This window comes from Trichosurus vulpecula, chromosome 1 (assembly GCF_011100635.1).
Source record: "Trichosurus vulpecula isolate mTriVul1 chromosome 1, mTriVul1.pri, whole genome shotgun sequence".
Taxonomy (NCBI): Eukaryota; Metazoa; Chordata; class Mammalia; order Diprotodontia; family Phalangeridae; genus Trichosurus; species Trichosurus vulpecula.
This window is the reverse complement of record NC_050573.1, coordinates 165,849,674-165,875,022: the sequence shown is the minus strand read 5'-3', so window position 1 is coordinate 165,875,022 and position 25,349 is coordinate 165,849,674. Positions and strand designations below refer to the sequence as shown.

The 25,349-nt window shown below is 45.6% G+C and overlaps 1 protein-coding gene across 1 annotated transcript; it reads left to right on the top strand.

The window, feature by feature from the left end:
• Positions 1-15,728: 15,728 nt before the first annotated feature.
• Positions 15,729-21,725, top strand: FOXF2 (forkhead box F2). The gene is made up of 2 exons (XM_036750180.1): positions 15,729-17,031; positions 21,559-21,725. The coding sequence occupies exons 1-2, from the start codon at positions 15,729-15,731 to the stop codon at positions 21,723-21,725; spliced, it is 1,470 nt and encodes a 489-aa protein (XP_036606075.1).
• Positions 21,726-25,349: the final 3,624 nt, after the last annotated feature.

Below are 25,349 nucleotides of genomic sequence, written 5' to 3'. Positions count from 1 at the left end.
TAGATATGGGGAATGAGGGAAGGGGGAGAACTGATAGCTTGCAGTTGGGAGAAGGATAAACCTCATAGAAAGGACCTTCTCAATCAGTAATCGAACTTCCTCTAGAGAAACCTGGAAAAAATTTCTGTGACTTGAAGGTCTAAAATAATTTATTCAAACTCCAAATGGAATCAATGTTTCTCCATTTCACTGAACTCCCGTTTTCCTTTTCCATAGGAAAAAAAAAAAAAACAAAAAGCCAAGCATTCGATAAAGTTCAGTAGGTCATTTTCCCTCCTACGTAGCCCCTTCTGGCCTGGGGAGACTCAGCGTTGTGGCGGTGCTTCCGAGAGTAGCCCAGCCCAGCTCTGCCTGGGGAGCTGTGCAGCTGCCTGAGGTTTCGCGCCTCGCGTCCTGCGGCCGCCGCGTCAGAGAGCCCAGTGCCTAGCCTGACGCGCGGCTTGGGGCGTCGGAGTCCGCCTCCAGGAATCTCTGGGCGATTTGTGGCGAGCCCAACGCGCAAGGCCGCTTGGCGTATTTGTTTTCTCGTCCCTCACAGACAGAAGAGACATCATCTAGTTTTTACTTTCTCCAACCACGTTTTGGAAATCGGCCCATCCCATGATTAGCCAGGAGATGGGGAAAGGTAGCGATCGGGAACAGGGACCCCTCCTACTAGGGTTCAGTCCTTGTCACCTTCACCTGGTGGCTTCCATTCCCCACTCCCGGAGGGATGCTCACGCTCTGCATCCTCAAACCCACTCCCCCCCGCAACTGGGCCGTGATTTGAAGATCGAGGCGCCAGAGGGCGCGAGTCCAGACAGAGAAAAGGAGAAGGAAGAGAAAAAGAGAAGATAAATGGAATTGAGCTCCGAATCTGGCCGCTGCATGCAACTTTCATTCTCCGAGAACTGGAATTGCACCAATTCACGTAAAACACGAGCACAGCGAGAAATGCTTTCTGGAGCACGAACGAGTACACACACACACACACACACACACACGCGCACACACACACACACACACACGCACCACCTGTCTACCTTTGCAGCTTCTCAGTTCGCTGCTGCTGAGTTCATTGAACGTTCATCTTTTCTTTTCTTTTTAAATTTGCTTTTTTAAAAGTTTAATCATTTTTTTAAAAAATCATCTACAAAAACGTATAATTAATAGATACAGAAGAACAAGAAATTGTGACGTTCTTGAGTTTTTTTTTTCCCCAAGGGTACATATTCTTCCCTAGCTCCCCCCCCCCTTTCCCCACCTTTTTCCTCCACTCTGTCATCATGTATTCCTTTCTAATACTGGAGTCCTACCCAAGTACAACAATTGAAAATAAACGACGCTCCGGCGAAGGACTCTGGAATTAGCCCCATCTGATCAAAAACTCCAAATTGCGTCAGGTTTTCCTGGAAGCTTCTATCGATAATCTCACTTGGTGCTCTCAGCCTTTCTCTTTCCCTCCCTCCCAAACCTCTCCCCTCCAGGGTCTAGCCCTGCACCTGTGACAAGACCAAAACAAACTGTACCTTAGAGAGAGAGAAAGAAGGGGAGTAATCCAGATTAATACTGTAAGGCGTTAGCAATCTGATTTAAAAATTATCAGGGAAGATCGGAATCCAGAGGATCTAGGACTTGACAGTACACTGTTTTTTTTGTTTGTTTGTTTCTAACATAATTGATAGAGCTTACAATCAAAATGACTACTGGCTATTCATGTGGTTTAAAAGTGAGGAAGAAGCAAGAGTGATCCTATCCAATAAGCCCTCGGTTCCAGCAATAAAGTGACTTCGGCTCCAGTTTCGGTTCCTGTCTGGCACCTTCAGGATGGGAAATAAGCACATTTATTCAAGTGATACCTGCCAGTATCTGCATGGGCCGCGGGAGGCGAGAAGAGGTCGTCCTCAGCCTCCTTTTGCTTACTGACAACCTGAAGCGGAGTTGATTCACTTCTTCAGAAGGGAATTGAGAGTGGGCAGAAGGAAGAAAAGTCCTATTCAAATCAAAGAGATGTGCTTTGATTCCTCCAAGAAAGATATAGTCTTCCTCCCCGCAAAAAAAAAAAAAAAACCAAACCAAAAAAACAAAACCAAAGAAAACAAAAAACCCTAGTAATATTTTTTCTCTAGAGATTCGTTGCCCCAAATTTGATGCCCTGAACCTACTCTACTGCGCGATAGCATACTCTGCAATTTAAAGCCTGCTCTTCATTTAGTGAAATGTCGGGGCACCGAATGCTCTGGTTCCTGGCCTTCCCCTTCCTCTCCTGCCCTCACTCCCCAACTAAGTGCTGGAGAATGGGGAATATTTGTTTGGCCTAAATGGAAGCTTTTGATTGCTGAATATTCAATTGAGCTTACGTGGAACAGCACATCTAGACTATTGGATCTGAAGTCGGGGGGACCTGGGTTGAAATCTCACCTGACACTTGCTGTGTGTCCTTGAGCGGGTCACTTTACGTTTCCCCCACCTGCAGAGCTGTTGAGAAACTCAGATAATGAGATGTATGCAAGGCAGTGAAAAAGATATCTTAAGACGATGTATTATAACCCTCTTTGAGAATTCTAAAGTCTAAAGTAAAATAAGAGTATCGAAGGAAAGGGTTGTAACAGAACAGCTTGCTACCGAGGTTCTAAGCAACTGGCGCCGCCGCCGCCCCCTTCTCCACTCCTCCCTTCATTTGCCTTCTGTCTGTTTCTCTGCCTCCGAACCACTCCTAAGCTATCCTCAACTACAGAGTTGCCTCTTAGTCTCTCCCTCTCTTTTATTCTCTCTGGCACCTTGCATATAGATTGTTCTCAGTGCTGAGCGCATGTCTAAGGTACAAATGATGCCAGTTTGGATCAGGGGATCCAGGCCGAATTTCACCGGGAGCCAAACTGGAAACATTCGGCAGTGTGTAAATTGGGGCCGCGGAAAACGGCTCACACCTGGAACCTCTGTCTTGGTGGGCTTGAGAGCCCACCAAGTAGACAGACACTGGTGGGCAAGAATTTGGGCTCTATGCCTGACAGCTGGTTTCTCTTTTTTTAATTAGCTGAGAACACTAAGATCAATCAGCCGATGGGCATCGGGCGGGGAGGGACCGAGGCCGGATCCCAGCACACTGAGTAACTGGAGGAATTAGTCATGCACAACGGATTGGAGCCCAGCGGCGCCACGTTGTGGAGTTGCAAAGACTGGCAATGGGAGATGATCTCCAATGCTTGGAAATCAATCAACCAGCAAATATTTATGGAGCGCCTTCTCGGCTCTCTGTGCACTATACTAAGAATTGTCTAAGGCATAGAAAAGATGTTGCCCTGCCTTCCGTACAGGCTCTGTTATGATTCAAGAAAGAGGTTTCATTTCTCCCCGAACACACGCTGCGTGCACTTGCCCACGCACACAGAGTAAACCTCTGACAATTCTCTTTTCCATTTTTGACACCGTCCAGAATAAACATTTGGTAAAAAAAAATTTTAGATGATCATAATAGACCGTTTAATTAGAGCAGAGGTATCATATTCCTCAGAGCCTGATGCGGTGTTTTGCACGGAATAGAACATTGCTATTTGTTGGATTTTAAAGCCAAACTGTGAGGTACCCAAGCAGACTTTCAGCGAATCAAGCTTCAATCTTAAAAGACTGACCCAAGAGACTTGTTTTAATGTTTTCCAAGCACTGTATAGTATGTGGGTATGGCTGTGGGTAGATGTAGTCTTTATAAATTAATGTGGTGGGGTGTGGTGTGAAGAGCGATGGACCCACACCTGGGCTGTATTCCTGGCCCCTAACACAAGCCACTGCTCTTCTGTATTCCTGCCACCCTTCCATCTGTAAAAATGCAGGTGAGAATTCTTGCACTACACGGCTCACACCATTATTGTGTCGATAGGGCTTTTAAAAACTTGCAGCAACCTATAACATAAGCTATAGTTATTATTTTTAAATAGAGGCCTTACAATGAAACACCCTTTGGATCACTGACTGTCATACCTAAGCATATTGGCTGAAGGAGAAAGAAATTTAACAGAGGCAGCTTGGCAGGAAAGTGATGAACACAAAGTGGCTGAAAATCCTGGGCTTGCTTCTTCAGTATGGGACTTGCCTTGGAAGGCCCAGGGCTGCCAGAGTAGACTGTGGAAACTCTTAGTTAAATCTAACTCTTAACTCATAGTACTGCCTTCATCAAAAAGATTCACTGCCAACAAAATTCACTTTTGTTTTGTTTTCTTGGTCTTGGCGTTGCTTAGGATTGTTTTTGGGGTGGGGAGGTGAAAGTAATGTAGAAAACTGTCATTTTGGGGGGAAAATTGGTTGTTCCATTGAAATAGAGATGTGTTGATTTTTATTGTATTAAAAATAAAACCATCTTGATACAGAAGAATACACATTTTTGTAGATACACTTGCCCCAAATGGAGATGCAAACTGAGGGGAAAATAAGAACAGCAGAAATCAGAGCTTCTCTCTTCCCCTTCTCTCCCTACAAAAAAAAAAAGCCAGAAGTATACATTGGTTCCCATATTAAAAAAAAAATTCTCTTTTCTCTTTTCCCTAAGATCCACAATACTCCTTTGCATCTCCACCATATACACATCTCTCCCAACCTCAAAGGAAGTCCTAAAAGGTCCTCTTTTACTTCATAGAAGTTGAGTTTGTGATTCCATCTCCAGGCAGACTGGGGAAGCCAAGGAAACATTCCTTCCATTTTTTTTTTCTGAATGTCTTTCAGTAAAAGCTAAGACTTGGCTTCCTTCTTCTTGTATCCTTCCCACTGAAGGCATTACTAACAGCAGAGCACTGAAGGAGAGTCTGGAGTTCTCCCAAGAAAACCAAGTAGATATGGGGTTCGAATCCCCCTTTGCCATCCCTCACCCCTCACACACTAGTTTATACTAAATTCAATTCAGTCCTGTTTCTTTGCCTACCTGGATCCTCTTCTGTAATAACTTAAACACTATTTAAAACTATTTGACCACTAAAATAAGTCACTAAACTACTTTTCCCCCCCCTTCCCCTTTTAATAACACTTACGAGAAGGATCTTGGAAAAAAAAAACCAGAAAGGGGCAAAGTGTGTGGTCATCACAACTGAAACCCCATAAGAATGGAGAAAGTTCACTAGACCAGGAGTGGGCAGTCAGCTTCTCCAGACTTAAAAGGGACATTTAAATATAATATAGCTCAAGTTCTTTATTTTACAAATAAGGAAACCATGATCCCAAGAAGTTAAGAGACTTGACCAGTGTCATGCAGATAGCAAGTGACAGAACTGGCTTTTGGAACCTGATACCTTTTTCAACACGATTTCCACTACCCCACCCTGACTAGTCCAACTCCTTCCTTTCATAAATGAGGAAACTGAGGCCCTGGGAAGCCTTAAATCTAACAATTAATTTTTTTAAATATGTAGTATCTACCCTGAGCTGTGGTTACAAAGGGAAAAATTGAATTGTCTTCACCATCAAGGAGCTGACATTTTCTTGGGGTGGGGAGGGGACAGGGATATGTAAACAAGCTGGAAAGACCTCTTAGAGGAGATCTGAGTTGAGACTTGAGGCAAGGTAGAGGTTAAATGTCTTGTCCTTTTGCCCTTTTATTTACAGGTAGTAAGTGGCAAAGTCAAGGTTCCAACCCAAGTCTACTTGGGTTTCCAAGATATCACTCAATCTCCCCATTGCCCCCTCCCCGCCCCTGCCAATACCTTCCACCAACCAGTTGTGTAACATTGGGCAAGTAATTTAACCTCTCTGGGCTCTCAGTTTTTTCTAATCTATAAAATGAAAGGATTGGACTAAACTATCTGTAGGATCTTTTCCAGCTTCAAAATTCTATGGTTGTTGACCATTCTAAGAACTGAAGAGCTAGGTCCAGCTTTCAGTGCCAAGAAGCCAGAACTGGGTGAATGTGAGCTTTGCTATTGCCCTCAGGGGAGGAAGTTGACTGATTCTAGTCTCCAGTTTTCCAGAGCAGAGCTTCCTTCTGGGGCTTGACTCCCCTCCTTGAGGGCCTGCTTCATATCTACGGTGGTGTACATAGCCCTTTGGAGATCTCTGGCCTTTAGGATTGACAAGCAGGGGCTGGGAACAGGGACACACACACACACACACACACACACACACACACACACACATATACACACACACCCCTATTCCCGAGAGCCTAGTGCCATCCAGTGGCAGTGAAAAGAACTCAGCTCTTCCAGTGCTAAGAGAATAAAGCTAAGTTAGTGGAGAGGGGGTTGGGGAGGGAGGAAGGCGGAGAGAGATAAGTGGGACAATTTGAGTAGTCAACTACAGCTGGAAGGAGTTTCCAGAGAAAAGGAGTCAGATCCCGTTAGAAAAAGTAAAGCTTCTGAGAGATGAGACCCGCCCACCGACTGACTCTAAGAGAGAAAGCCGTAACCCAGTGCTTCCCAATTCAACACCCTTCTCCTCTAACACAGACACTCCGCCCATCCCCCCGAGAAAACCCTCTGCCAAAACAGAGCATCATTTCTAATGATGGAGTAGGCATGGTTCAACTTTTTCATACCGTTCGAAATGCCTAAAGAACTACAGGGGTTTTATTTTTTTTTTTTTGTTTTGGGGGAGGTTTTGTTTTGTTTTAATGGGGGGGCGGGGATTAGGGTTATGTATGTGCTCAATTCGAATATTTAAAGAGAGGTGGAGAGAGGAGGGGGATGGAAGGATAAGCAAATCATTTGAAGAGAGGTTTTGGTCCTCGATTCCTGTTTCCCAAAGGTTAGGAGGTAGTTTTAACTTTAATTGTAGAGTTGTTTCTCTTTTCAAGTGTCCCCCTCCTTCCCATTCTCCCTCTCTCCACACCCGCCAGTCCGCCTAGTGTGTGACGATTGTGTTTGAAAGGAAGGAAACATATTCTTGAAGTGATGGGTGATGGATTGTCTAAACCATTCAAGGACATTTGGTGTGTTAGGGGGGCGGGATTTCAAGGCACCTCATCAATAAAGACCCCGTAGAAAAATCGAAGAGTGGGGCCTGGAGAATGGCTTCAGCTGCTCTTCTTGGAGGCTCTGGTCCTTAAGTGCTACTTGGGGAGGGTTGACACAGGGGAATATTGGGCCTCTGTGGTGGGACAGGTTCAGGTTGTTCCCCAAGACTGTTAAGGCTCTTTGGTCAGATGGAGTCAATTTGCCTCGAATAGTATTATATCCCGTAATATGATTAATGTGTTTGGGGAGTGGGGTGAGCACGAATACAGTTTATCAAAAAGACAGTTCATCAAAATGACACGAAACTAATTTGCCAGTTTCTAAGGACTCACAGGGAATAGTTATGACACTGAGGAGCCAAGGGGCTTGAATCACCTATACAGGAGCCTCTGCTCTCAAATACCTGACACTCCAAAGAGTTGTTCAAACGTTTCTTTTTTCTAAACTATATTTATAAATTGTTCAGTAGAACCTACTCTAAATTTTACTTTCCCACCTACCCGCCTCAAAACACGCGCTTTAAAAATGGTTCACCCTAACACCAACCTCTACGACCTAAATCTGACAGAAATGCTATCCAGGCAAGGAAAAGGGAAACGTGACAAGTCTCGATTTCCTCGCCTGAAAAATCAAGGAATAGGATGAGACAACCTCTAAAGCCCCTTCCAGCTGGAAATATATGATCACTATCCTAAATCTTTAGAAACAGAAACTTTGAGGATCTACTTCATCCAATGCCACCTGAGTACGGGTGAGAAGTGGGGAGAGGGGGAGCTGTGTACAAGAGACTCAACCATTCCAGTCGGTGGTCTTAAGGAATAAGAATAGCTTCTCTCTCAGCAGTCACTGTCTTCCCCAGATCTCTCTTCCCCAGAGGGGATCTTGAAAAAGGTCCTAGTAGCCTGAGAGTGGGGCGAAGAACTACCCTGGTTATTTTTCTGGAGCCCGCCTTGGAAGAAAGGTGATGGGAGGGAGAGGGCGGAGCTTTAGGTCTAGGTGCCCCACTCGCTGTCCGGCTGGCTCCTCTGACTGATTTTCCGTTGCAATCAAGAGGGTCATTTTTAAAGTGTCCAGTTAAATTACGCGCGCAACACGCCCACCACCACCACCACATCCAAGGGGGCGCCCCCGTCCATGAAGCGCCACCGTGTAAGGAAAGGAAAACTCGGGCTTCAGTTTTCATTTTAAAGCAGAATGGGCTTGGAAGAAGGGCTAGCGCTCTAAATTCGTTGGGGATTTCCAGTACAAAATAAACTTCTTCCGTGCCCGAAGCAACCTGGTGTTAGGACTGTGCCAGTATCTGTCACTTTGCCTTGTGTTAAACGAATTGATTCTCATCACCTCGTTGTTTTCGCTTTCCCTTGACCGTAGAAGTTGGTCCATCTCTTTTACAGGGAGACAGACAGACAGACAGATAGGCAGGCAGTGAGGCGGAAAGCAAGGCAAGCTGACGGGAGACAAACAGCACGCTCTCCCACCACCAGAGTATAGCCCCTCTCTCCACGGTTCTGGCCCTCTCAGAGCTGAAAAAGATCACCCAGGCAGAGCCAAAGGAAAGGAGGCTCAGAGACAGGAGGGAGGGGCAAAGGAAGAGCGGAAGGTCTCCCCAAAGGCAGCGCCTCTAGGTCGCAGTCTAGGGCGCCCTGAGGTTCGAAGTGGGGCCTGGGCGCCGGGCACGTTTTATTTACTCGAACAAAGGATGCTGGAGGACAAAAGAAATATTTGGACGTCAGAACTGATTTATATTTTTGGAAGAGCTACGTTTCCTTTTCTGAAGAGGGCAAGCAAGTCCCATATCCTGAGCTCAGCGGGGAGTGTGTGTGTGTGTGTGTGTGTGCGTGTGTGTGTGTGGTGGGGTGACGCTCCAGAAAGGTCATATAGAACTTTGCGGTTCTATATGTGGCCTAGCTTTCGGCAAAAGTAGATACTCTTTCACTGATTAACTTGGGGGTAGGAAGAAGAGAGAGAGAGAGGAGAGAGACAGAGAGAGCCCACATGCACTGGAAAAAACAATAATAAATTAAAAAAAAAACAGATCTTTCCTCTTCCTTCTGCTTTTTCTCTTTGCTCTCCTCTGTTCTCTTTTCCCATCCTCTTCATTTCCTCATTCCCCTCCTCTACTCCTTTTACCTTTCTTATTTCTTCTCCTTTCCCTTCTCTTTCTGCTCTCTTTTTTCCATCCTCCCTCTTCTCTTTTCCTCTTTCCTCCTCTCACCTCCTGAAGTGAATCTTCCCTGAAGCCTTGGAAGGAGAGGAGGTATTTGTGAGTCCAAAAGCTTAGAAACAAAGCTTAGACCTCCTAATTCATCACCTTCCAGGCCAGAGCCGATTGCAACTGCATCCTCGGCCTTCTTTCAGCATCCCTGTTATCTCTCTCTATTCCTTTCTCTTCTTGCCTAGTTGGCTGCTGGCCCAGCCAAAGGAGCTTTCCTGAAACATATTTGTTTCTGGGAGCTTGGGGGGGAGGGAGTGGGGGGGAGGTGGCATGTCTGCAAGTCCGAATCAGAATTATTTCGGGGATTTTTCTGGACTCTCTTGACTCTCCAGAGCTCTTGGTCCTCTTCAGGACCAAGGCTCCCTGACTCGAGCCTTAGGAAAGTCTATGAAAGAGGAAGGAGTTAGGATTGGTAAAGTCTACTCAATGGAAGAAGAATAATTAACAGTCAGCTGGAGAAGCGAAAAGAGAGAAGAGGACTGGGGTCCAGAAATGCAAATTCACTGTCAAACTGCTCTAAGCATCTCATTTAGAGCTCTCTTTTTCTATGTCTTACTCCCCACCTTAGTATTAGGAGGATTAATAAGGGAAGAATTCTTTGAGAAGTAAAAGCTAATTCACTCAACTGTTAGATAATCCATGTAGAAAAAAACTTCAAACTTACCTGCACCACTTTCCCACAAGTTAACAGCCTTTTCTCTTTAGCATCCCCACATACAACTCTCACCGTAAGTAGGTATGTGGTGGTTACCCTACTCCTTCCTATTTTATTTACTGAGAAATTCCTTTTTCTGCCTCATTATCAGGCTCACTGCCCCATCTACCATTTGAACCCTGAACTGTGTGCCATGCCATCTTTTTTGTCTCAGCCACACAGAATGGTATCATTCCCTTCTTCTAATTATGACGAACAACTCGATTCTAGAAAGGTAATTCATTCTCAAAGGCCCCCCACCGCGATATCCCTCCACAACTCCTTCATTCTCAAGTCAATAATCCAGCTTTGTGCCCCCTAAGCTTTCTTGTGCCTGCACCTGGAAGGTTCTTAATCAGGGTATCTATCCTCAATGGGAATTAATACTGGCCCTCGTGTTCAGAAAACATCTATCTTCTGGACGTATAAGAATAAGGCTCTGGGAGAGCAGAAAGACAAATTCGAATTGAAGTAATCCGAGCAGCTCCCATCAGTAAGATTTGGGCATTTGGACCCTTTTCCTCCTCTCGCCAGCCAGAGTAACTCACACCCACTTCTGCCCTTCCACCTTCTCCTTCCCACCAAGCACCTCCTTGGCCAAAAGAGGTATCTCGGATCTGATGATCGTGCATCCGGGGCCTAGGAACAGAAGATCTATTGGCAATAGTCGGATCTCTCAGAAAGATAGCTATAAAAAGCGCCATGCATGTGACATATGCGCCTGGAAAGCGGAAGAATCTATCCAAATAAACATTTGGGATTGCATGGCTGGTGCCCAAAGTCCTAAGAAGCCAGGAGGTCTGGGGAATTCTGGACTGAGAAAGGAGAGCAGACTTCTCTGTGGGTGTAAAATTCTTACTGTCACCGTTTTTGGACCCCCCCCTCCTCGCCCCCACCCCACCTCACTCCCTTCTTTTCCTCTAGTTAGTCTAATTTAACTTGTAATTAACTATGGTTAATCTGAAATCTGCGCCAATCTATGTCCTCAGGCTGGTTTCTTCATCTTTTCCCCTTCCCCCACCAAAATATCGAAGTTCAATTTATACAATTTGCCACTGTCCCTGCCTAGAAAGAGGTAGCAAGGGGTAAAGCTGACCAAGCTGGGAACTAGAACTCAGGTCTACTGACTTTCGAGTCCAGCACAGAACGTTCCAGGGTCAGGAAAACGTCAGAGGATTTCGGTTTTTGTTTTGTTTGTTTTGAATTTTAAACTGATGGGTCCAGTAGGAATAGGTGAGTTTCAGACTTAATTAGAAAATAGCTTTTTACTAACGTACAAACTCTGGAAGGCAGGCCCTTTACTCGGATACATGTGGGGACAGAAGAAGAGGGAAGGGTGCAAGAGAGGTAGTCGCCAGATTGCAGAGAAACAGGGACAAGATGACAATACACATTTATCCTTTCGGATTCATCTCTTCGTTAACGGGTTTCGCCTAGGCTATTTTCACTTAAAACTCCAAGCAGTGAAAGAAACATGTCAGAAATATACAATTTAAGCTCCAGTGAGGAAGAGATTGCTTAGAATTAAAAAAAAAAATAAGGCGGTTACAGAACAACGTTTGAGAAGCTAAGCTTTCAATCACATTTGCTTTCTCTATGGTAGGGTCAAAGGACTGGGTTTTTTGAGCAAGTAGGAATCGGCTAGTCATTGGGGGGAATTCACCACTTGTAGAAAAAAAAATTGCCGAAGGAAGAGAGAAATAGAGTTTCAGTCAGAGGATTTCTATAGGATAACAGCCCCTTTCCCACCCTAACTTCACCTAAACAATCCGTGAAACAAACCTTTCTTTTTCTAAGGGAAAAAAAAGATTCGAGTTATGTTTTGCTTTGTGTTAAAAACAGTGAAAGTCGGTAGCAAAGAGACCACCACAGCAGACGCGTTTTCCCCTTAGGCAAGCAGGGAAGCTGCGCTCTGAGCAGAGAAGTGAGGGGATCCCGGCAGGGGCCACGGCTGCGCCTGCTACGCTTCCTTTAAAGACTCTACTTAACAGAAGACTTTTCCTTAGAGGAAGAATATGACATAATTTGTTTTCACGTTCTCTCTTCCTCAGCAGTTTTGTGTAAAGTGAGGTGGAATAAAGGACGCGGGAGATTTTTGAGCGCTTCTTTGCTCTTAGTCTGTGCATGAAAAACATACAATGTATGCATAACAGTAGGGTCCCCAATGCAATGCCATTCAATTCGACAAACATTTATTAGGCACCTACTGTGTGCAGAGGATTGTGCGAGGCTCTAGGGAGGAGACAGGATACGAAGTTTAGATAAGACTCCATCCCTGTCCCCTTGATTCTTCTAAGAAAAGTTTCAGAAAAGGCAAGCCTCATCTTTTGTTAACTGCAACAAATACAAATTTCTAGACTACTCTGAAGTTTAGGGACTACTTAGGCATTGTTTATCCTTCTGAAGAGACCAAAGGGCGAAAGCTCGCAAGAACGAGAAGCTGAACTCCACCAAGTCAAGGTTAGAGTCTTAGCTAAATTTGGTGCGCCGCTTATCGTGCAGCAAGATGTTCTGCATGTACTAGGCGCATAATAAATGTGTGTTGCAATGAACGGAATTGAAACAGAATTGACTGGATTCTCCATAGCTTCTCACATCCTTTTGCATTTTCCCTCTTACAGAAAGAGTCCATCAATAAATTGATAGACTGTTTACCAACTCGTGGGTAGCTCTCACAAATTTAGAAAGAATTCGTTAATGCGTTTATTGTAGGTAAATGCAACGGTTTACCCACAGGAGAAGTGCCATTTGACTGACGGGTAGCTCTTGTGGAACTGAGACAGTGGAACTCGATAAAAGGCTACCACTGTCTTGCCAGTGATTTCTGCCTTGGTCTCTTAGACCTTCTTCAGCTAGGCCCTGAACCCCCAATCTTTCAGGGCTGCTTATTAAGTAGTTCCCCTACTCTGTATAATACTTTGATGGGTGAGAAACTAAGGGCAGATACGTTTCTAAATAATGAGTTTCTAATAAGATCATAAGTGTGAAAAGTGCTTTGGAAACTGTAAAATGCTACAAAAATAATGGAACTTAATAAGTATAATTATCAAAAACAATGTTAGTCAAATAATATTATTTAGTATATACTAGCTGCCTCTCTCATACTGAGTTCTACTGTTCTGTGTCTATGTTTTGTTTGTCTCTGTTTCTGTCTCTATCTCTGTCTCTGTCTGTCTGCTGTCTGTTTGTCTCTCTCTCACACATACACACACGCACACAGTCGATTAACTCCAGCATGAGTACACTGTTTAAAACTTTTTTTTTCTACTGGGGGGAGGAGGTATCTTGCAGAATGAGTAGACCTCCCTTCAGATGTTGCCCCTTACTTAACATTGTTTCTTTCCATTTTGGAATCACATCAATTCACTGAAAAAAATTAATATTGGCAGTTAAAGAATCAAATAGCTACAATCTGGTTTTTAATCTGACCTAGTGTAAAGCTAAACTCCATAACATGATAGGAAGTGCCTTGAAATAAATTTGGACTCATTTTCAAAAACAGACCTTCATCATTCAGACCCGAATTTTTAAAGAGTGGGAACAACCAAAAGCCCCCTACAAACGCCAATCAAAACAACTCACTAGGAAAGGAACGAGTTGTTTCTTCATTCTTTCTTTTTTCTATTGGAAATGAGCGGTAAACTGAGTTCAGCCTCTCGGTGTTTTCTTAGCTGATTCTCGGCTACAATCAAGCCATTTTCGGACACATTCCCATGTAGGTACCAGGGGTGCTCTGGAGGAAGCTGTCGACGCCTGTTCAGCTAATTTAGGTTTTCTTTGTCTAATTACTGTGGAGCTTAGGGAAAAGGAGCCGGGCTCAGTGCAGTAAACTGACACTTAGTCTCTGTGTGTGGTATCCAGGCAGAGTTTGATGGAAAAAGCCTGCTTCCACTCAACTTCAGGTCACTGTCTGGGACCAGCCCCCCCCCCCCCCCCCACACACACACACACACACACTGCACTACCCCCTCCCCCCATCTTCTCTTCCTCCCCTGCATATACCCACCAGTAAACTCAGCCTACAGCAGATCCTGCAGCTCTGTAGAGACACAACTAGCTCCAGGCAAGATTCGAGCAGGACAGTGTCCCGCCCTATTCTGCCTAAGGTTCCAGGTTCTTCTTTCCTCCTCCCTTTCCCACCATCTTTTATTAAAGGATGCCCTACTTCTAAGTCCTTCCTTACACACATCACTGCTCTCTTGGCCCTTTTGGTTTGTCTCGGAGATGCACCACATCTCCAGCGTTCTTTTTCTTCCCTTCTCTCCACCACCAGCCCCACCCCCCCACCCCCAACTCTCCCTGCGTCTCCTCTCCAGTATTCCCTCCCTTCCTCCCATTTCCCAGTCCTGATTCCTGGTCAGACTGCATTTCCTAGCACGTGTAATCCAATAACTAACTGTCGGGTCTCATTGAAAATGATTTCTCCTGAGGGCACATCCTTTCGCAATGTCTGTTGAGACTAATGCCGGTTAGACTAGGGAGCCGGGTAAATCTAAGACTGGTATAGTTTCGGCTCTAGAGAAAGATACACTAAGGCAGTGAGAGAAACAGAATTTTACTGATCATGTGTCAAGGCTAAGGAGTGAAAGCATTGCACATACATTAACCCCACTTTCCTTAGTATACCCATGCCTTTCACATTTAAGGAATCTGTTAATACAATGACCTTTTTCTGTGACCCCCCTATCCCTGTCCTACCCCAACAGAAAACGTTTTATACCTCTCTTTAATGTCATGCAGAAGATGCAAACTCAACTCATGCAACTGAACTTTGTTTTTCTGCATTCAGCCATGATTTCTTCTTCTTCTTTTTGTTTCCTAATTTATCTGGAACGTGATGGATTGGGAAGAGTCCCGCGCTCCCTCCCCACTATCGTCTCTAAGCTGCTCTCCCTAGGCGACATCCCCAAGCCCTCCTCTAACTGAAGAATAGCATGCAGGACTATGCCAGGAAGAGTTATCCGCACGTTACCTTTGGGAGTCTGGCACACTGGAGTGAGGTTGTGGGAATTGTAATGTATAAATGAAGTTGATAAATGGTGTGAGTGCGTGTATTAGAGGAAGCAGCTAGGGAGATCTAATGCGGTGGCAACGGCAGCAACCGCCTGCCGGTTGAGTAGCGGACAGAGGCCAGAAGGAAATGGGTGGTTTCTGTCCCGCTGCAGCAACGGCGACCGACTCGGATTTCTTGGATGAGTTAAGGGTGGGGAGTGTCTATAAGGGGGAAAGAATGATTTCATAAACTGAGAACCAACTAGTCGATTTTTGTGAGGCCCATTGGGCTTTACGCAAAGCCGAAGTTCGTGTGTGTGTGTGTGTGTGTGTGTGTGTGTGTGTGTGAGAGAGAGAGAGAGAGAGAGAGAGAGAGAGCCACCAGGTGGGGAGAGAAGTTGTGATTTCAGAAACAGTGAGTGAGCCCTCCCCGCGGTGATGCAGAGAGCAGAGGGGAAGGGCGGGGGCAAGGAGGAGGAGGAAGAGGAGAGGGAGGAGGAGAAGAAGGGAGGGGGAGAGGGAAAGGGAGGGTGGAAGGAAGAGAGACAGAAGTGAGGAGGGAACGTGAAGGGAGACATCAACCTCCAGGGTCCCAGCTCTGGGACGCAGCTTCTCGAAGCTCTGCGGCGAGGCTTTAGGGGAAGGAGAGGGTGGTTGCGCAAGGAAGAGGGCTGGATGCTTGGGGGAGGGATGCGCCGGGCGTTGCCTGCAGTCCTTCTCTGCCGCCGCCTGAAGTTCCAGCAGAACTGAGGGAGGAGACACCGAAGAGCTGGCCGGGAGTAGTCACGGTTGCAGCTCCTGCAGCGGGAGAGGGAGCGCTGCCGGCTTCACCCCCTACCCCACCCCAACGCCTGCTCTTTCTTACCCCCACCCCCACCCCCACCGGCACCGCAGCTTTTCTACTCAGTGCCAGATGACCACCGAGAGCGGGCAGCAGCCGCAGCAGCAACAGCAGCAGCAACAGCAGCAGCAACAGCAGCAGCAACGTCTGCCGCCCCCGCCTGCCCCTCTCCAGCGTCCTTGCAGCCCGGCCCCCGGTGCGCTCCAGTCAGTCTTGATGAGCCAGCCACCCCCTTCCTCCTCTTCCTCCGCCGCTGCTGCTGCCGCCCTGGAGACCACCTCTTCTTCCTCTTCTTCCTCCGCGTCCTCCGCCTCTTCTTCATCTTCCTCGTCCTCCAGTGCTTCCTCCGCAGCTTGCAAGAACGCCAGCGGCGGCGGGGGCAGCAGTGGGAGCGGTGGAGGCGGAGGGGGTGGCGGGGGAGGGGGGGGCAGCGGCAGCGGCAGCAAGAAGGCCAGCTCAGGGCTGCGTCGTCCGGAGAAGCCCCCGTACTCGTACATAGCCCTCATCGTCATGGCTATCCAGAGCTCTCCCAGCAAGCGACTCACGCTCAGCGAGATCTACCAGTTCCTGCAGGCTCGCTTCCCTTTCTTCCGCGGAGCCTACCAGGGCTGGAAGAATTCTGTGCGCCACAACCTCTCGCTCAATGAGTGTTTCATCAAGCTCCCCAAGGGGTTGGGCCGCCCGGGAAAGGGCCACTATTGGACCATCGACCCAGCTAGCGAGTTCATGTTCGAGGAGGGCTCATTCCGCCGCCGGCCTCGGGGTTTCAGGCGGAAGTGCCAGGCGCTCAAGCCCATGTACCACCGAATGGTCAGCGGGCTGGGTTTTGGAGCTTCGCTCTTGCCGCAGGGCTTCGATTTCCAGGGCCCCCCCTCGGCTCCGCTCGGATGCCATGGCCAGGGTGGCTACGGCGGCCTCGACATGATGCCGGGAGGCTACGATTCCAGCGCCGGCGCTCCGGGACACTCCCACCCTCACCACCATCACCACCATGTCCCCCATATGTCGCCCAACCCGGGCTCAACCTATATGGCCAGCTGCCCGGTCACCACGGGCGCTGGAGTTGGGGCGGCCGGAGGAGGAGGTGGTGGAGGAGGAGGAGGAGGAGCAGGAGGGGGAGGAGAGTACGGACCGGACAGCAGTAGCAGCCCCGTGCCCTCGTCGCCTGCCATGGCTAGTGCCATAGAGTGCCACTCGCCCTACACTAGCCCCGCGGCTCACTGGAGCCCTCCTGGTTCTTCACCTTACCTCAAGCAGCCGCCTGCCCTGACTCCCAGCAGCAACCCGGCCGCCCCCGCCGGACTCCACTCCAGCATGTCCTCCTACTCCCTGGAGCAGAGCTACCTGCACCAAAACGCCCGCGAAGACCTCTCAGGTAACTCGAGGAGCCCAGCAGCCACCTTTGTCTCTCCTATCTCGTGTTCTGCCTCTCATTTGCCCTTTGTATCCATCCCCTTGCCACACTGAGAGGCCTGACACCACAGAGGTCACTTGCTTGGCGAACTGGAGTAACCCACATTTTTGCATTTTTCCTAGGTGTAGGAGTAAGTTGGCAGGGGCAGGTAGAGGGGAGAGGAGATCAGAAGAGGGAAGTAGTGACCTTGTCACCCTGGAAGTAACTAGGATCAGGGCTTGGCATCATGAGAGTTTATCCTCCCTGCTTTGGACGAGGTTGTGTAACTCTGTCCACCATCCCGGAGCAGTGCCTAGGATGCTTTTGCATGTTGAACGTCTCAGGCCTAGGATTTTTAGGAGAACAGAGATTAGATTTGAGAGAAATTAATGCGATTTCAGAGTCGTTCTTTTGTTTGTTTTTGTTTTGGCTTACGTTTTTGGTTATTTTGTTAATTTCCTTTGATTTTGTCCGAAAGCGAAAGTGTGAAAAGGCCTGCTACTGAAAGAGTCACTGGGACAGGCCAGTGAGTGTTGGGGGGGTGGGGTGCCGAGGGGGCGAGACAAAGAGAAAGGCAAAGAGATAGATATCTAAATAAAACCAGAGAGAGGCAGAGAAAGAGATGTACAGAAAGACAGAGTGAAAGAGAAGCTGGAATAATAAGGTTACAATGTCAATTAGGAAAAGGGGAAATATTCCCAGTGAGAGACAAGGGAAAAGAACAAAACAATGATCCCTGAGCTGACTAGAATTTCTTGGACTATTCTGCCCAATCTTGCTCATAGGACAGATACAGAGGTTTGGACTCTTGCCCCCAAAGCCTGTCTTTCCCATAGAAAGGCTCCATGGAGAGATACTCCTGAAATTGTCGATTAAAAAAAAAATCTCATATTTTGGTAACTAATTATGAGAAGCCAATTAATTGTCAGAGGTCTGGGGAAGGGAAATTTGAGGGAGGACGGGAAGAAACAGGAAGTATTTTGGTAGATTTGTAGCAAAAATGGGGGGAAAGTGTTAAAGTTTCACGAACTCCTGCAATGCCTAAATTCTCGGCAAAACCCGCTAATCTCTAAGAAGGCTATAGTTTAAAGAAAATCGAGTATATCTACAGTAGGAAGGATACAAAATATCTATAACCCAGGGATCCATTATATATTTTTAAAAAAAAAATGTTTCCAACTATCCATGTTTCTGCCTCTAGAACGTTAGTGAAGGGAAAATGAAGCACAAAATATACTCCCCCTAAATGGGTAAAAGATGTGGCTCCCTTTAAGGTGAAATTTTCCAAATAGCCCCTTTAAATGCGGGTCTTGGAGGTTAACTAAACAAAGACAGTCTGGGCAGGACCACACCGAAGAGGATTTTAGCCTGACTTAACCCACATGAGAGCAGGGTCTTGTTCAATTTTATGGGAATTTCAACAAGTAACAAGTACAGACGACCCTCTCTCTCTTATTTTTTTATCCCTTCGGAGAGGCTGTCAATCACAACCACCACCACCCCCCACAAACACACACACACACACACACACATTTCCAGCCCTCCCCCCCCCCACTATTCCCTCTGTAACACTCAGGCAAAGGCAAGCAGCCCCATAGTCAAGGCCCCTGTAGGACTCATCCCCAAAATATATTCTTTAACAAAAATAGTTTAACAGTACCGAGGACACCACCACTTTAAAACACTTTGTTCGACCTCTGAATGAAATTGTCTTAAAAAAAAAAAACAACCCAAAACCCAGTAAGTCTTCAATGATCAGGAAGCAACAAAAGACAGTCCTGAAAATGAAGAACCGACAGATAGCATCCAAAACCAGAGCCACAGAAGGCCCTCCGGGCTCAGCTAGCTGACCCAGAAGAGCCCGGGGGGTCTCTCTCCTACTGGTTTTTGCCTCATCCTCCATCTAAGATGCTCTTTCTTAGGGACAAAACATAGAAGATTTGACAAGGCCCAGACTTTGACTTTAACAGCAAGGAAAGAAACCAATTTTGTTTATTTTGTATTTCCTACTGGTTCTTTGCCCCTCCCCACCCCCACCCCCATTTCTGCGGAGACTTTGGAGAATATTTCGTGTGCCTTTTTCCCCACTTGAAATATTCCCCTAATCATTTACCATCTCTTAGAGAGGGCAGGTGAACTCTAGATATACAACCCATTGTCTCCAACCGTGGGAGAAGATAGAGGACACCCCAGAAGACTAGTTATTCCCAACAGGTCTCGTTTGTGGGGGGTGAGAGGGCGGTAAGGGAATCGAGACAAAGGCTGAGAGAATATTCGACTGCACAGGCTAGGCCAGGTCTGTGCACCTTTGGTGAGACAGCAGTGGCAGAGAGTGGCTGAAGAGAATAAACCAAGAGTTTGACATAAAGACCAAGCCACACTTGTGAACGACCATTTGCGACCTCACCCTTGCTCCTCTATAGGTCCCTTATCCACCAGAAACGCAGTAGAAAAGCCTAGAAAAATAACTATGCCCAGTCACAGTATACAGCATTAATAACTCGGGTCATAAGGGGAAGATGAGAGTAAAACCACATCAGGAAAAGTCTCGTCTGACCTTAGAGTCTCTTTTCCAGCTAATTGCTTTATCAAGACAGGGATGTCCAAGGCCAGACGAGAGTGTGTGGGTGTGGGTATGAGAATGTATGTGTGTGTGTGTGTTCCTGGGAGTATTTTTAAAAGTTTTTGTCTATTGATCCTAGCAACAGATTAAAGACAAACAACAATAGCCAGGCTGATTTTGGTCCAAGGATATGATGCATAATTTCACTGCCCCACGTGTGGAATACAGTTATGGAGGGGAGGAGGGGGAGGGGAGCGGAGGCAATTGGAAAATGTTTTACCTAAAAAAAAAAAATCAAGGAATGCTAACCGGTACACTGGAACAAGTGCAATTCCGACTGCTGCTGCGGGTGTAGCTGCTTTCTCTTTTACTGGTGGGTGCAAGGCAATACACATATTTGGTTAGAATTGCTTTTTATCGGTCCATAAACATGGGCCGAATCACCAGCTATTTATGTTAGTGACCTTGCTGTTTCTTAAACATAAAAGATTGAAAGGAATATTGAAAGCAGAGGTTCCTCCTCCCCCCTCCCCCCAGGCTTGCGATACATTTTTCACACGCTGTTAAAGCATGCTAACTGATTGAATCAGGCCTGCAATAAAGTGTTAGAGTTTATTGTCAGCATAGCAAGCGAGTTATTAGAAAAGACCAAGAAGAAAGAACCGTTTTTAAATCCTGAGCCGAGGGGTGAGGAAGGGGGCAGGGAACTTCACCTCCTCGGAAAGGGCACTAGCTTCCCCCGTCCACTCCCAGCAGCAAGAAGGATGATTCTCTTCTCCCCATACCCGCAAACTCCAGCACTACCCAGGATTTGAGGAATGAGCACCATAAAGACAAAAGTAAAAGTCCAGGGTTTGCAGTGCAATCCAAAATAGAGTCGCTTAGTCGATATAATGCCACCGAGCAGAACCGTGACACAGAACCATAGGCGGTGAAATCGCCTAGTCTGTGCAAACTAAACGTGAATAAGTTAGGTATCCTTGGAAAGCTCACAGTCTGCAACTCCTTATCAAAAAGAGGTTCCTTAATGCCATTAAGTGCAGCTAGAAGTCTCAGGGTGTTGACTCAGATATACAGATTCACCCACGCAGAACGCAGGAACATGTGGAATTCAGGTTCTGCTGAAGTTAGTGGTCCTTTCCTCTTTCTTTCTACCACTAATTTTAACTAAAAAAGAAAAAAAAAAGACCTGGGACTGTCCCCTAGTATGATTGGTTAATTTAACAACGAGCTGAGCCTATCAATCAAGAAGTATTTATTAAGCTACTAATATGTGCCAGACACTGTTCTAGGCGCAGGGGATACAAGTTCAAAGAATGAAACAATCCATACTCGCAAGGAGCTTCTATCTTAATGGGGAAAGTAGAGCAGAGACTAATAAAAGTAGGACTTGAGGGGCTTATGGAGTCCGTTGGATAGGTTATTCTATCAACTGCTCCCTCAAACACCTAGGGTTGTTTCCTCCCTACCCAAGAGCCCTGAGAGAAAAGGGGAGGCAGAGACACATACACATACACTGAGAGACACACAGAAACATACAGAGACAGATGCACAGAAAGAAAGGAACAGAATGAAGAGAAGAAAGTGGGAAAAAATATGACTAAGGATGATCCTTCCTCTCCCATGTGGAATTTAATTGCTATTCTTTCCCTACATATAAATAACAAGAAAATCACCTCACACAAGTACACAGGTGCATAAAGGGGTTGTAATGCTACCTCTTTAAAAATGAATTTTTCAACAATTTTTTTGAGCCAGGGGAACTTCAAAATACCACCATCTTCTCCTGGAATTCTATTTTCTCTAAGATCTTCTATGATGGTTAAAGAGATGAGTTACTCCATTTGTGACCAGTGCCAATACATTATCACAGCAGCCTTGGTAGATTTGTTTTAGAAAAGACATGCCCATATACATCTTTTTTTTTTTTAAATTTCTTCTTTTAGTGGGACTGCCTCGCTATCAGCATCACTCTACCCCAGTGTGTGACAGGAAAGATTTCGTCCTCAATTTCAACGGCATTTCTTCTTTTCATCCTTCGGCTAGTGGATCATACTATCACCACCATCACCATCAAAGTGTCTGTCAGGACATTAAGCCCTGTGTCATGTGAATAAATAGAGAACCAATTGATGGAGAGACGATAAAACAGTGGCTATCTGGGACCCCGTGGGATATCAGGTTTGAGGTCTAGCTGGACTCACAAGGTAAAATATAACGTGCACCCCTGATAGCATTAAGTAGAACACAAATCATGTGGCCAGAATGCCAGAGGCAGCCAGTATTGTTCTACCACGCATCAAAGGACAGACCAAGACCAGGTAAGGTTCAGAAACTTTTAGAAGAAACCTGTTGGGGGGGGGGGGGCAGGGGCAGGTCACCAGGGAAGGAAAAAGTGGACAGAAGAGACCATTATTTCCCTAGTGGGGAATTTTAAAACTAACCAAGTTAAAACTCAAATAAGCGTTTCTGAGATCTTCGTTGCCTTCAGGAATCGGGGTCTGAAAAGTGGACAGTTGGTATTTTTCTATGAAAAACTTGGGATTTTACAACAAAGTGGCAATCAAAAGCAAAGACTACAAGAAATCCTGGTATATGTGTGTGTGCGTGATTTTTTAAATGTTGCTTCCTGTTTAATTAGGAGTGTTCTATTTCTCCAAACACTATTTTTTTGGACAAAAGTGCCCATCAGTATTATTAAGAAAGTATTTAGAAATAAACTGTCTAGTTTAAGAAAGTGGATTTTCAGTATTGTGACAATACAACGTTTTTACAAAGTTGTTTTCTACCACATTTTTAAAAATATTGTTAATGATCTTCGTGTATAATCGCACACTATTGCTTGTACTTTAAAGGGAGGATATATTTGCACTTACGTATACTTTTACAGTTTGCCAAAATATTTTGATGTACAATTTTTTTTCAATAAAATTGTATATAACGAATGATCGTTTCTTCTCTAGGATACCCCTAGGTAACAAGGTTCTTTTCACCTCCGGGCAATAAGATAACAAGCCCCGGGTTTCTTTCGGGCAGAGTGATCCGTGTGATGTGGGGTCTGTATCCAGAGTAATTCAGGAGGGTTTGGGTTTTTCTTCTTGAGATATTTTCTGTTCTTCCTTTCTCACACCCTGTGATTTCTGACTAAAAGAAGAAAACAATGGGAACAGAAACAGCTTAAAAGCAATCCTGAAAAACAGGTCTAAATGCACAGTTTGTTAGAAGTTCACTTTCTTTTAACTTTTTTGCCTTCCAAGTTCTAAAGTGGAACGTACCATCCCCAGTGGTGCCTAGCTTTCCTCCCCTGCCTAGCATTTGAATGTTTTGAATGAGGAAAGGGAAGAACCCCCACCCCCAAATCCTCTCCTATTCTCACCTCTAGGTGCCTAGTGACTTTATTAGATTCAGCTACCCCGAGGAGTCAGGAGCTCCACTAATGCCATAAATAGACGTCGATGGTCCTTGTGTGTGCTTAGAAAGTAAGCACCCTATTTCGTCCGGGTAGTCTCTCTCCTTTTCTAGGTAGTAGTGATCCATACAAAATCTGATGGAAGAGACCAGAGCTGGGGGGAAAGCAGGTGAGTGGTAGCTGGGTTGCCTCAATGCATGCCAGAGATCAAGGAGCTCAGCTTTTACCCAGCTCCGCTCGTAAAGGCTAATTTAATCCCACAAAGCACACGGCGGCCCAAGGCGCTCACACCTTCTTGGCCGGGTGAGTTCAGGGCCGCTGGTACAGGGCCCGAAGCCGCCGCCACATCCCTGGCTAGGCTTCCCCTCACAGTCTCAGTCCCTTTAATCTCTCACCCTCCCCCACACCTCGCCCAAGCCTTCGGGGATTTACATCCAAGACTCCTTTTCAACTTTCTTGATGGGCACAGTTTTGAAGACTTGAAACTTCGCAGGCGAGGCCCTGGAGGGAAGAAAGAAAAAGGAAAGAAAAAAAAAGTGCAGCCCAATTAGGCGACAAAGAGGTAGGGTTTGTTGTTCCTTAAAACCTAACTATGCCTTTCGTCTGCCTAGCCCCTTGCAGTTGAGCGCCTTGAAAGCCCCCACCGGATCTTTGAGAAAAACTTCCCCAGTGACACATGGAAGGACTTTTCTGTATTGCTTCGGATTCTTATTTTACTTATTTATTTATTCCTGAACGGAAAACTGACGGTCCACTCATCCCCTGGAAAGATTTTTCTTCCGTTCAATCACGATTCAATTACCACGTACCTAAGTCCACGCCACAGAAGAAGGAACAAAGAAAGGAGACTGTCAGAGAGAGAGAGAGACATTATGAGATCTACTTTTGTGTTTTCAGTGGATTTCAGCTTAATCCGACTCTATCCTTATTGGAAAGAGATCGCAGCTAAAGCATCTTCTTCAAAGAGCCATAACCACCTCTTAATCCTTAGTTTTCCTTAGTATATTTTGTATATTTTCCAAAATTAAGAAGTGATTTGAATGGTTTTTTGGGAGGGGTATCTCCATTATTGGGTTTTGTTTTAAAAAAAAAAAAACACGATCTCTCTCTCTCTCTCTCTCTCTCTCTCTCTCTCTCTCTCTCTCTAAATGAGCTAGCTACTCGGGGGCCTGCTATAAATTATAAAGTCAGTTTCAGAGTTTGCTCCGACCACAGTGCTGTGTTTACATTCTTTCCAAGGCAGCCTGCATGGTCGTAATTTATATCCTAAACACTTGAACGTAACTTGTTTATACAGAGAATGACAGGACCTCAAAGACAAAAAAAACTTCGTCTGCCTCACCGCCGGCTTTAAAAAAAAAAAAAAAAAGGTTAGCCTGCCCCCTGGTGGAATGAAAGGCTGACTCTGCACTCAGAGTGTGTTTAAGCCACTTTAATTTTTAAAATATATGTATGTGTATAAATACATTCATTTTGAATACATCCCATATGTGTCCCTTGCCAAATAAGTTTTCCTTTGTTAACAAAGAAGAAAAATGTAGGCAGTTCAAGAAAACTAGCCAACATATCAAAAGTCTGATAATATTTGCATTAAGCCAGTTTTGAGATCTATGAACTATCTAGTTGTTTTTAAAAATATATTCCATTTTTTCTATAGTAGCATTTCAGTAGCATTATTTAAAAAAATATATCTTTCCTGAATTAGGAAACACAAAACATTGAGGGTTTTTGTTTCTTTTGTTCCCTGTGTATTTGACCCCCCCCCCCCCCAGTGTTTAAATTTCATCTGAGGATTAAGAAGTAGCAAGCAAATGGCACTGTACTTTTTGGGGATGTTTTAAAATGATGATTTCCTACCTTTCCTATTCCTCCCCCAATTATACAGCTGCTTGCTGTTCAGTTTCTAGTCAAAATGATATAAATTGTAATGAATGGCCCTCTCTCCCCTAATTGCTTCCCTCTTTCTTACCCACTATTGCCTTCTCTCTGAGGAAGTTATAGAGTTCCAGTTTTAAACACCACTCAGGTTTTGGTGAGTAGTCCTGATTCATGTGCCTTAATGCACTGAAGGATGAAGAGAAGTGATCACCTCAAACTGGGGGCATCCATGAACTTCTCTTATATTTTCTGATCAATTTTAATGCTGCTGACAGTTTGTGATTACCAGATTCCCATATGGGAAGCTCCAACAATGGGGCAAGGTACAAAAGCTTCCAAAAAATAGAAACTGTCTTTGCCAGATTCCATAACCAAAAAAAGTCTAAAAACTGTATGTCATGAACTACAAACACCATAGTATGTTTAGCTGACTTCTACCTGGAGATTTGT

Coding starts and splice junctions, on each gene's coding strand:
- FOXF2 (XM_036750180.1), top strand. CDS start 15,729: ATGACCACCGAGAGCGGGCAGCAGCCGCAGCAGCAACAGCAGCAGCAA. Junction 17,032..21,558: donor CGCCCGCGAAGACCTCTCAG/GTAACTCGAGGA, acceptor TTCTTCTTTTAG/TGGGACTGCCTCGCTATCAG.